The 13289-nt window shown below is 36.2% G+C and overlaps 1 protein-coding gene across 3 annotated transcripts in view; it reads right to left on the bottom strand.

Annotated features, from left to right (window-relative positions):
- nmt2 (N-myristoyltransferase 2) overlaps positions 1–13289 on the bottom strand; it is a 77369-nt gene that overhangs the window by 15806 nt on the left and 48274 nt on the right. The window contains exons 1-5 of one of the 3 annotated variants that reach the window (XM_072253743.1): positions 12325–12394; positions 10703–10847; positions 2955–3073; positions 977–1068; positions 760–876 (exon numbers count right to left, since the gene is read on the bottom strand). In XM_072253743.1, the coding sequence (XP_072109844.1) occupies positions 760–876; positions 977–1068; positions 2955–3073; positions 10703–10832 (458 nt within the window). In that variant the 5' untranslated portion in view covers positions 10833–10847; positions 12325–12394. Of the gene's footprint in view, positions 1–759; positions 877–976; positions 1069–2954; positions 3074–10702; positions 10848–12324; positions 12395–13289 lie in introns of those variants that run through there. The other 2 variants (XM_072253741.1, XM_072253742.1) reach the window with 2 other exon arrangements.

Raw genomic sequence — 13289 nt, 5'->3', positions numbered from 1 at the left:
CTGGTTCTGGCCTCCATGGAATGTAGAAGGCTGAGAAGTGATCTCACAGAAGTTTACAAAATTATGAGGGGCATTGACAGTCAGAATGTTGTTCCTGGAGCAGGGAGTTTAGAACTAGACAGCACCGGTTTAAGCTGAGAGGGATGAAATTTAAAGAAGATTGGAGTCATAAGTTTTCTACACAAAAAGAGTGGTGAATATCTGGAACAAGCTGCTAGTGCAGGCAGCAGAGACAGATATGTTTACAACATTTAAAAGGCATTTGGACAGGCACTTTGGTAGGAATAGACTCAAAAGATACAGACCTAAAGTTGCAAATCAAATTACTATAAATAATCATGGTAGGCATGGACGAGATGGTCCATAAGCACCCATGTCTGTACTGTACGTTTTTATGATTTTGTGGTCACAACTGGGCAAGGGCTGAAGTGTAATTTAAAAATTGCAACAAATTGACATATGAAGGAGTGCTAGCATTCAGCATTTACAGCCTTAATAATGTGCAAAATAGATACGTTAGGAAAACATAATCGAAACCCTCATCTTCTAAGGTGTTCTAACTATACAATCCAAGCACATACATATAAACATTCACAAGTTAAAAGAAAAATCTCAAAAAAGTTAAATAATTTAAAAAAGTATATTTTACATAATCAAATTTTAGTTATATAGTTAAAATGTACTATAAATCATGAAGAAAATAGCCCAGAAAAACAAATTATGTATATTCAAAATAAATGGAATAGAATGAGAACCTACATTTCATAAATACGGACATTGGCAGGAATGGCGCTAATAAACCCCACTAATTTTCTGTTTGAAGATACACGGACTCCACAGTGCCACTGTGGTAACCAGCCTGGAGGACGAAGAGCCCTATAAAAATATTCATCCTTTGAAATAACAATTGAAACTAATCATAAATTAAAATAAAATCACAAAAGATCATATTTAACTGTAAAAACTGTTTACTTACCACTGTAGAAACTGAGGTGAGTAATCAAATCTAAACATATTGTCATCATCTTCCACATAATTTTCATTTAACAACGTGTACAGTTCTTTCAACTGTAAATCAAGCAGCCAGGTTAAAAAGGTCATTGATTAGTAAATTGAGTTTTCCTCTTTGCAGATGCTGTCTAACTTGCTGAGTATATCCAGAATTTGCAACTTTTATTTTTAGGTACAGTCATCTTCATTAAGTCATATGTTATAATAGATTAAACTTAGTTATGTTTGAGCTACTGTTACATATGTTCTTATAGATGTATGTATAATTGTTGAGTAAACCCTACATACAACAAAGAATCCCAGTTTTGGGAATTATGCAAATTCTACTTTGGGTATTAATTCAAGAAACAGGCTCAGTACAGATGAGTTAGCTTCACTAACCCCCAGGGACAAAGCTCACTTTACATGGTGAAAATTTGAAATTCCTTCATTTGCTACTTATTTGGACAGATAATACCAAAAGTAATGAACAAGCAAGAAAAGAAGATTTATTCAACCTGTTCATGACCAACAACAGATTCATTGCTGTAACAACGTGCAGCAAATAATTAACATATAGCTGGCTTCTACAAACCACAGCAAGATTATTCCCAGATAATCTGTTTTAGTGGTGGTAAATGAAAATTGATGGCTGTTGTATACTTGGATTTTTAGAAGGCCTTTGACAAGGTGCCACACATGAGGCTGCTTAACAAGTTAAGAGCCCATCGTATTACAGGAAAAATACTAGCATGGGTAGAGCACTGGCCGATAACCAAGAGGAAAGATTGAGAATAAAGGGAGCCATTTCTGGTTGGCTGCCTGTGATTGATGGTTTTCCACAGGGGTCAGTGTTGGGACCACTTCTTTTTACATTATATGTCAGTGATTTGGATGAAGGAATTGATGGCTTTGAGGTCAAGTTTGCACATGATACGATGAAAGGTGGAGGGGCAGGTACTGCTGAAGAAGCATAGAGGTTAAAGAAGGACTTAAGAAGATTGGGAGAATAGGCAAAGAAGTGGTAGATGGAATACAGTGTCCAGAAGTATATGGTCATGCACTTTGGTTGAAGAAATAAAAGCGTAGATTATTTTCTAAGTGGAGAGAAAATTCAAAAATCTGAGGTGCAAAGGAAGGCAAATGCAATGTTAACATTCATTTTGAGAGGATTACAATATAAAAGCAAGATGTAATGTTACATTTTTATAAAGTGCTGTTGAGACCCTCTTGGAGTGTTGAGAGCTTATTTTGGACCCCTTATCTAAGAAGGATGTACTGACATTGGAGAAGGTTCAAAGGAGGTTCACGAGAATGATTCCGAGATTGAAAGGTTATAGTATGAGGTGTGATTGATGGCTCTGGGCCTCTACTCACTGAAATTCAGAAGAATGGTGGGGTGGGGGGGGGTGGAATCTCATTGAATCCTATCCAATTTTGAATGGCCCCGATACAGTGGATATGGAGAGGATGTTTCCTATATTGGGAGAGTCTAAGACCAGAGGACACAGCCTCAGAATTGAGGGGTGTCCATTCAGAATGGAGATTAAGAGGAATTTCTTGAGTCAGAACGTGGTGGATCTGTGGAATTCATTGTCACAGACGGCTGTGGTGGCAAAGTCATTGGGTATATTTATGACAGAGGTTGATAGATTCTTTATTAGTTAAGAGTATTTAGGGATATGGGGAGAAGGCAGGAGAAGGGGCCAAGAGGAAAATGGATCAGCCATGATGATATGGTGGAGCTGACTCAATGGGCCAATTGACCTAATTCTGCTCCTATATCGCAGGGTCTTATGGTCTTATATAGTCATTAATTTTAGTAAGACTTCTCTGATGAAGACTGATTTCAACTAACCCTAATATAGAAATAATATGAAGCTGAATTTTAATTGTGATCATATTTATATGGAAAACAACTAAGCCCCAACCTTTTACGAACTTCAGATGTTTGAGATACAAACCTCCTCAGTATTGCCCATATCCAGAGTATCCCACATGAAGCCCTGAGGCAAAGAATATGGCTCTTGACGGATGTTCTCTTTATCTGGCTCAATAGAACCATGAGTTGTCACCACTTCATCTATAGGGACCAAAACACAAAATGCTTTCATAAAATGCACTGCTTACAATGTACTAATCACTTAAAATAGATATCAAATAGTAGTATTTGCAGGGAGCATAGGCAACAGAATTGTTATCACTGATATATGCTGTGAAATTTGTTATTCTGTGGCAGCAGTACAGTGCAAGACATAAAAATTACTATAGATTACCCAAAAATGAATGAATGAATAACTAATGCAAGAGGAATAGTGAGGTAGCGTTCATGGACCATTCAGAAATCTGACAGTTGAGGTGTAGCACTGTTCCTAAAACATTGAGCATGGGTCTTCAGGCTCCTGTAACTCTCCCTCAATGGTAGTAATGAGAAGAGGGCATGTCCCAGATGGTGTGGGTCCTCGGTGATGGATGCTGTCTTCTTGAGGCATTGCTTTTTGAAAATGTCCTGGATAGCAGAAGGGGTGTTCCCTATGATGGAGCTGTCTAAGCCTACAACCTGTAGCCTCTGTCTTTCAACCTTTGCATCAAACCCTTTATACCAGGTGGTGACGGAACCAGTCAGAATGCTCTTCATAAAATTTTTCTACCACTGTGGGTCCAGGTCCTTGATCAGACAGAAGTTAGTTTTACCAATAATCAATCTCATAAAGCACTTCATCACATTAGATATGAGAGCTACCAGGCAATAATTGTCTGAGGCAGCTCACTTTGTTTTTCTTACGGTATGATTGATGTCCTTTTGGAGCAGGTTCAAACTCTGTAACTACAGCACTGAATACTCCAGCCAGTTGGTTAGCACAGGTTTTCAGTAACCTGCCAGGTACACCATTGGGGCCTGATGCCTTGCAAAGGTTCATCCTTTAGGAGGATGTTCTGATATCAGGTCTCCAAGACAGAGATCACAGGTTCACCAGATGCTGTGGGGATTCTCGCAGGTGTAGTTTTATTCTCCCTTTCAAAGCGTGCATAGAAGGCATTAAGCTCATTGGGGGGTGAAGTATTATGCTGTTAGGTTTCACCTTATAAGAAAGTAATGACATGCAAGCTCTGCTACCGCTTTCATACATCCGCCCGAGTCTCTAACTTCATACAAAATCGTTATTCTCTCTCACAGCTGAAGTTCTTGTAGTGTTCTGGTTTGCCAGTCTTAAACACAACAGATCAAGCCCTTAGCAGATTGTGAACCTGCTAGTTCGTCCAAGGCTTCTGGTTTGCGTGTATTCGTATGTTCTCAAAGGCACACACTCATCCACTCAGGTCTTGTTGAAGTCAGTGATGACTCTGGCATGTTCATTCACATCCAAAGATGAATCCCTAAACATGGTCCAGTCCACTGATTCAAAACATACTCCATCTTCCTTGACCATACCTTTGCAGTCCTCACCACTGGTGCTGCAATCCCCAGTCTCTGCCTATATATCAGGAGAAGGCGTACAGCCAGGTGACCGGACTTGCCAAAGTGCGGGCATGTGATGGTACGGTAAGCGTCCCTGATGGTGGTGTCACAGTGATCGAGTATTTGACTCCCGTGGTTCCACAGGTGACACATTGGTGGTAGTTTGTCAGAGACTACTTCAAGTAGGTCTGTTTGAATTCCACTGCAATGATCAGGAGGTAATCAGGGTGCACAGTCTCGTGACTGAATCCACAATGCTCAGTTCCTCCAGTGCCAGTTTGACGTTTGCCAGTAGTGGAATGCACAATGCAACCTGGATAATGGCAGAGAGGATGAATGACACTTGACCACCAAATGTTCCGGGTCAGAGGAGCAGAACTGAGACAGAATTGCCACATTTCTGCAACACAATGATTTAATCATGAAGCACAGGAACCAGTGGCTTGGTGTGTGAATAGAAAGGAAGCAGGGGAACCAGGGACCCAATGTGTGGATGGGGAATGTAGCACACATCATCTAGCGAGTTAAATGCCAAACCATCATGACTTCCAAATGGTTAAATAGTGGACTATCAGTACTTACATTTAGCTGCAACAAAAACAAGACAAATGTGCAATTTTTTCAGCACATACATCATGGGCTGAAAAGCCTCTACCACACCAGAAATTTGTATAAATCTACGTCATTGATTAAGAATGAAGTCTCAATTTGTAAACTTTTTAAAAATTTAACTGCATATAATCAAATATTAGAATCAAGTTTTTATCTGGCCTTAGAACCTTTAGCCTTTGCTTTTCAAGAATCTAATGATATCACCGGTATTTTAAGGAGAGACACTATTCATAAAGTCTCGTTGTATGCTGATGATTTACTGCTATTTATTTCTAATGTTGAGACTTTATTACCCCATGTGCTTTCCTGTTTTAGCCAGTTTTCAGGTTATAAATTAAACCTACATAAAAATGAACTTTTCCCTTTGAACAATTTGATACCGATAAATTCTAACTTTCCTTTTAAAATTGTAAGAAACCAATTTATCTATTTAGGTGTAACAATCACTAAAAATTACAGGTGTCTAATTAAAGAAAATTTTCTTACTCTATTGAATAATGCAAAAAGAATACTATCAAATTGGTCGCCTCTTTCGTTATCGTTAATTGGTTGAATTAACTCTATCAAAATGAATATATTACCTAATTTTATATATCTTTTTCAGCATTGCCAGTTTTCATTCCTAAATCCTTTTTTGATTCTCTTGACTCTATTATATTTTCTAATATATGAAAGAATAAACGTTCTAGATTAAATAAAATTCATCTTCAGAAAGATAAAAAGAATGGAGGATTAGCCTTACCAAACTTTAGATTTTATTATTGGGCAGTTAATATAAGAAATCTTACATTTTGGTTATATTATATAAATCATGAGGATTGCCCGATGTGGGTTGTTTTAGAAGCTAATTCTGTTAATTAATTCTCTATTATTTCTCTTCTTGGATCCTCACTTCCTTTGTCTTTGAGTAAGTTAACTGATAATCTGATAGTTAAACACACTATGAGGATTTGAATACAGTTCCGAAAATATGTTGGCTTATTGAGATTTTCTCTTTTGAGTCCTATTTTTTCTAATTATTTTTTAAAACCCTCTATGATTGATGTGGCATTTAAAGAATGGGATAGATTAGGTATTACATGCTTTCAGGACTTGTTTGTAGAGGGAAGTCTTTTCTCGTTTGAACAATTGTCAACTAAATATAGTTCACCCAAAACACATTTTTTTCGGTATCTACAAATAAGAGATTTTTTACGGTCTCAAATAAGTAATTTCCTAAAAGTCCTGATAAGAATCTATTAGATGTAATCTTTAATCTGAAACCTTTTTATAATGGATCTATATCTAATATTCATAATATGCTGTTGGGAATGAGAAGTGTTCCTTTAGATAAAATTAAAAATCTTTGGGAACAAGATTCACAGACTTCAATTTCTGAGGAAACTTGGTATCAAATTTTAAATTGGTCAACAATTCATCGTTATGTGCCCTTCACTCTCTCCTTCAATTTAAAGTGGTCTATAGGGTCCATATGACTAAGGATATATCGTCTCGTTTTTACTTAGATATATCTCCGTATTGTGATAAATGTAATAATGGAGAAGCTTCACTCATTCATATGTTTTGGACATGTCCAAGTCTTGGAAAATACTGGAAAGAAGTATTTCAAACCTTCTTGATACTTTTTAAAGTAAATTTCAAGCCTAATCCTTTGACTGCTTTCTTTGGTGTTGTTGGAGGAAAGGATATTATTTTGGAGCCATCTGACTTGCACATTTTAGCTTTTATGACTCTTATGGCCAGAAGGACGCTTTTGCTTAAGTGGAAAGATGCAGCCCCTCCTATTCACGCCCAATGGTTAAGTGATGTGATGTCATGATTAAATTTAGAGAAGATTCGATGTTCAATCTCTGAAACTAATGAAGACTTTCAAACGTTGTGGGGACCTTTTCTGAATTATTTTCAAAACCTTTGATTTGCTGTTAAAGTACAGATGATGACAAACAATCTTTTTTCTTTCTTTTTTCTATTAATCAGCTTCGGTCTTGGTAGTGGGTTAGATTTGTTTAATATAATAAAATTATTATTTTTCAATGTTATGAACTAATTGACTTGTACGAATATAGGGTAAGGAGTCTTTATATGCGATTTAGTTTAACGTATTGACATATTTTTTTCCTGTACCCTGTATTCTTATATATACAAATTAATAAAAATATTGGAAAGACAGAATCAAGTTTTTAATCTTTTTAGACTAACAAACCTTAATGTTAAACCCTGCTGCATTTGTAAACTTATTAAAATGTTCACACGTGGTTCTTCCGTAGTTCCAATTGTAAAGAATGATACTCATCTGCCATTCCTTTATTGTTATTAGTTTCTTCAATCAAATAATACTGAAATCAATGAACCCTTCTTATTTTTTTTATTTATTTCGGGATACAGCACGGAGTAGGCCCTTCTGGCCCTTTGAGCCACGCCGCCCCAGCAAACCCTGATAATCCCAATTAATCCTAACCTAATCATGGGACAATCAACCTACCCAATACATCAGTGGACTGAGAAAGGAAACCAGAAGACCTGAAGTAAGTCCACACGTCCACGTACAGAGACTCTTTACACAATGGCACTGGAATTGAACTCCGAACTCCTTGTAAGGGAGTCTGTACATGCATATAGCTTCCTGTACTTCAATTAGAGAATTCAATATAGTTTTAAGACATAGATAATTTGGATTTCAGATACTTTCTATTTACACATGCTGCAGAACTAATACATACATTTCTAATTTGTATATTTATCACTGTGCAACATGAAGCTGTAGAAATCTGAAAGTCTGTATGTTGATTTACTAATGATAAATAATTCTTTATGAAAAAGATTTGAAATATTTGGGCTTCTCTTACAAGTATTTTATGGTGACATTGTAATTTGGAATATTGATTTAATTATGTACATGGTTCAGAAATAAGAATAACATCTGCATTCATCTGGTACCTAAATGCATATATTACATCTCACGCTTCTGAACTATGTGCATAATTAAATCATATGTGTAAGATAAACATAATTGGCAATGACCTCATTAAAAATGAAAATGTTGAAAAAATAATTTAAAATTGGCAATCAACAAGACTCTGCAAGCCAAAGTAATTAATAGGAGGAACCAATTAATAAGCTGAAATAAGAATCAAATAAAGTGTCCTTAGCCATGAAACTGTTGAAAAAGCAACAGCTTTTGTTCTTTTGCTTTCAAATAAAATCCAGCGATGACCTTCAAGCACAAACTGAACATCACAAAAATTTCCAGAATCGAATACTTGTCCTCTCCACATTATGGCAGGCCTGTAAACTGTTCAGAACTTGAACACCGGTCACAAGTCAAAAATGTAGCCATGAACCAAGTTCCCACATGGCAGAACATGCCATAGTCCCACAGTTACTGGCAAATCCTTCCCACCAGACTCCGAAATGCTTCTTTGTATGTATGGGCTGGACAAAAAATTGGGTGTTCATAAGCTGGGGAGGATTAGATATCATAGTTAAGGTAAAAGAAGACGTGTGATGTTTTAAAATTAGGGCTAAGTAACCATAGAACAGATCGCAAAATAGACATTTGGCTAATAAATGTTGGGAGTAAAATAAAAGATTGCTTATATAACATAATTTGACAAAATTCAAGGCTGCATTAGAGTGTAGGGCAAAGAATAGTGAGGGCTAATAATTAAAAAAATAGGGATGTGGATTGTGCTAATGTGATAACGGAACTGCAGACAAAAGTAGAGGCATGCTGCAGCGATGGCACCCAAGTTTCAGGAACTTCTGTAATTACATTATAGCATGCACCAGTGTTATAAGAGAAAATTGGATTTACTGCTAGATTGGTTAATAATCATTTTATTCTACAATCAGGACCTAGACTGTAAGTCTTCTTGTAGCTACCATTCTGTTATCAAAATGTAATTTTACTGGTTATGTCGTTAACCAAGAATGTAAAAGCTTAACCAAGTTCGTACTCAGGTAGATCAGCTTTGCCTGATCTCCCAGTTCACACCAATTGTTCAATAAATCAGCTGTAATGTAGAACACCAATTCTGTGTGATCCTTCAGTTTGCTCCTACACAGAGTATAAGTTCCATACATAATTCTTTGAATGAGCAAGTATATTGGAAAAATCGTAACAATACATGCAGAATGTTTGAATTTAAGTAGTTATTAAAATTTAATGACTAATTTAACAACCAAAATACAAACTTGATATAGAATCTCTTAACTCTGCCCACTAACTCTCTCTGGTTCTCCTCCTCCTTCCCTTTCTTCCATGGTCCATTGTCCTACCCTATTAAATACCTTCTTTTTCAATCTCTTCCATCTATCCCCTCCCAGATTCTTATTTCATCCTCTCTTCCTCACCCACCCACTTTCCCCTCACCTGGGTCTCACCTATCACATGCCAGCTTGTATTCCTTTCCCTCCCCTCTCCCACCTCCTTATACTGGTTTTTAATTCCTTCCTTTCCAGTCCTGATGAAGGGTCTTGGCCTGAAATGCTGACTGTTTATTCCCTTCCATGCTGCCTGACTTACTGAGTTCCTCAAGATTTCCAGTATCCGCAGAACTTCTTGTGTCATTACAAACTGAAGTCACACTTATTCCAAAAAGTGTAGATTTTACAATGTAGATAACCAGGAAAATCCCAGAGATTACACCCCTTAGTTATGAGGAAGGAGATAAAATACTTGGGCTGTTTTCACTGGTACACACGAGATAGAGTAACATTTTGGAAACAGTGAACTACTTCAGTAGATTTAATAGAACAGACTATTTCATCTCATTAGCATCAATGAATTAAATTTGTCACTGAATTGAGACCTAAGGTGGAGAAAATTTAGGACATGTTTTGATATTCAAAAGGATTGTTAAAACAGAAAAGCTTGTTGTTAAAGGCATGACTGAGGAAATAATTATTGTCGCTTTTAAGGGGAAATTAGATAACTTTAAAATACAGATTATGCGAAGAGATCGAAGTAGTGGCATTATTAGTGAACTTTCCTTGAAAAAGCCGATTCAACATGCTGAATGTAGTGATTTTTGTTGAGAACATAGTACGGGGTGAGGTTTGATTTTAAGATACATGACTATCAAACTAAAAATTAAAGAGAAATATAGTGTCATTAATTAAGCTAGTATTTTGAGTACATTTTCAAAAAAAAACTATAAAGTATTCATAACTATTCAATTCTTGTTAGATTACTTATGGTTTCTATAGGTATTGCCCCAAGCAAGATGCCACAAGCACCTCTAGTCGCTAAGTTTCTGAAAGAGTGATGGTAACTAAGTGGCTTTTCAGAAGTAAAAGGGTCAACTGCATTGATACAAGGTCAATTATCTATAGACTAAACTGAGTAACGATACCAGGTTTTCTTCCCAAATAAACTAATTGCCAAATTGAGCCTTTACAAGTTTTGTGGCCAGTTTTACTGACACCAATTTCTTTTTGTTTTAAAAGAAAGTTGAAGCTCCCAAACACGTGAACTCCTGCTCCCTGAATTGTCTATACTTTGTTTTAGACTTTGTCATTTTCTGTGAGGCTTGATTATGTATACTTCAGTTTTGTGAATTACTGAGCTGAAAGTTCACCTTTTAACAACAGAAGATTTCTATAAATATTGTAGTCAACCAGAAAAGGTGTTAAACGTACTAAGTTTGGGTACCGGCTGTGTGTCCCAGAACTGGTATCTGTGTTGACTTGCCTCCTCCAGATTCTTAGCAGGGCCTTGACATGCTGTGAGCAATTCCATGGCTCTTTGAATGTCCTGTAATTTTTGCATTGGTACCGAAGGATTCTAGTGAGAAAAAGCATTGTCAGATTTTAAAGATGTTCTAAAAAAAAATTAAAGATGATGAGATGTTTTCCTGTTACTACATAAATGTAATGTGTTTTCAGAATTAATATGCAAATATCAGCTTTGACTACATTAATTTATTCCTTTGAATGTTATTCAACTATAAGCAAAGTTATAGCTTATTCCATCGATGGCACCACACAAATAATAAATGGAACCACTGATCACTGTATAAAAGCCCAATCACCAAATTCTACTCCAATTACGCAATTAATTATAAACCACCAATGAACCTAACAATCAGAAAGACCAATAACACAGTCTTAGTTTGAAACAGCTGATCCCATTTAGAGCAAAGGAAAAAGATCAACTGGCATCAGCAACCTAGCAGGTGGGCAGGAGTATGAAGCCTCCTATGATTTCTCATCACCATCTAGTAATCTGTCCACTATAGTGATGCAATGTTCCTACTGTTAATAAGCTTTCATATGAACGTTGTCCAGTTAAGCAGTAAGTAGATTTCTGTTGCTAATAAAACAACTATAAAGAAGAGATTAAGGGGAGTAAAATTATAAAATGGAGGGTGGAATATTATCAAAGACTCAGCTGGTATCTTCCATATACAGATAAATTAGTTCTTGTACATTGAAGAGAGTATTCTGTGGGCATAGAAGAAGGGAATTTTGGGAACACTAGTAGCTTTGTATTTTGTAACTTGAGAGACAGAGGAATATATACATATATACATATATATATATATATATATATATATATATATATATATATATATATATATATACACACACACACTTGTTGCAAAGAACATAATCCAGAATTTTTTTCTTAACTGAAATTAATTTTGATTGCGAGACACCAAAAAATATTTGTTCAGGATTCTCAAAAGAAAAATGTCTATAACCCAAAAATGCTCGAGTGAAAAATAAACTTCCAAAGTGTGCTAGTAATTGGAGAACTTTCTGGCTGCTATTTATCGTTGGAAAATTTAGGCTCACAATTTACATTGGTTTAATCATCAACATTTTAACAATGACCAATTTTTCATCTTTTTCCAGGGGTTTTAAGCTGTGAATTTAAACAAGGGTGCTCAAAACAGATTCCTAGGGGTTTTAAAGGGAACATAGAAAACATCCCTTGGTGGACCAGATGCCAAACGAATGAATTATTGTTCTACTGTCCATCCCTCAGATTTTTACTAAGTACGTATCCGCAGTTATTCCTGAGCTGCCATGAGTGGGTTTTCAAGGCTGACAGGGAGGGAGCGTGAAAGAGAGAGAGAAAGAGAGAGCTCAGAGGGTACACTGGAGTGGATGTGTGTGTGTCTGTGTGTTTAATTCCAAGACCTGGCTACTCACGCTACAGTCATTTCAATTTATGATGCTCCAGTACAGAATTAAAACTTTTATTAGTCACGTTGAGCTTACACTCCCCATTTTAGCAACCAATGATTGTGACTTACATTGTTCTATCAATTCAGAGCAGAGTGCAAATCCAGTAATAAGTATTTCCTTTGGATGGCTGTAAGGATCCTACATGAAATAACATGGGACAATCTCAAAAGCTCATAGTAAAAACAGTGTATAACTACTTAGAAACTAACAAATACACCCTGTGTAGTATACATAGTGTATGAGCAATGGAATATTGCTATATATACTACAAGCTTCCCTGAGCATCAATACATTGAATATGTGTAGATGTTAAGGGTTCATTTGACTGGGTAGCAAAGGCTGGAAAATGGGTCATATTTCTAGTACTAAAGTATTTCTCTTTCTACACTATCTGTGTATGTTTATTATAAAGAGATAAAAGATAGAAGTTCCACTTGCTCCAAACTCATTTTTCTTTATCAGTTTGATCTTGTTAAATAGAAAAACGCAAATTGAAACTCCACAATATTACATCTCCTCCCAGAATGATTATCCTGTTAGTGTGCTTGAGTGAATCTGCATCACATTCTCTATCCAGTTTACTATACACTTGTTTGCATTGATAAAAATGCTAAACGATGGCTCTAGTATAGTGCATAATCACAAAGACCTTGCTTAAATGCCAAAGGCAACTTTCTGACCTAGCCTTGCCAACTCAAATTGGTGATGAATTAGAGGGCAGAACAGAACAATCAAATGAGAACATTGTGTGGACCGCTGCAGGAACTATACTCCACAATTCACCAGTTAGATTCCAGTTTCTGGAATAAATAGAAAACTGCAGTAGCAGTGGACCTTTGAACATACACAGCAGTAATCAAAGGTAAGAAATAAATGAAAGAAAAAAACAATATTATACACTCAATGGCTATTTTATTAGGTACACCTGCTCATTAATGCAAATATCTAATCAGCCAATCATGTGGCAGCAAGTCAATGCATAAAAGTATGCAAACATGGTCAAGAGGTTCAGTTGTTGTTCAGACCAAACATC

This window comes from Mobula birostris, chromosome 3 (genome assembly GCF_030028105.1).
Source record: "Mobula birostris isolate sMobBir1 chromosome 3, sMobBir1.hap1, whole genome shotgun sequence".
Lineage (NCBI taxonomy): Eukaryota > Metazoa > Chordata > Chondrichthyes > Myliobatiformes > Myliobatidae > Mobula > Mobula birostris.
This window is presented reverse-complemented; position numbering and strand designations above follow the sequence as displayed.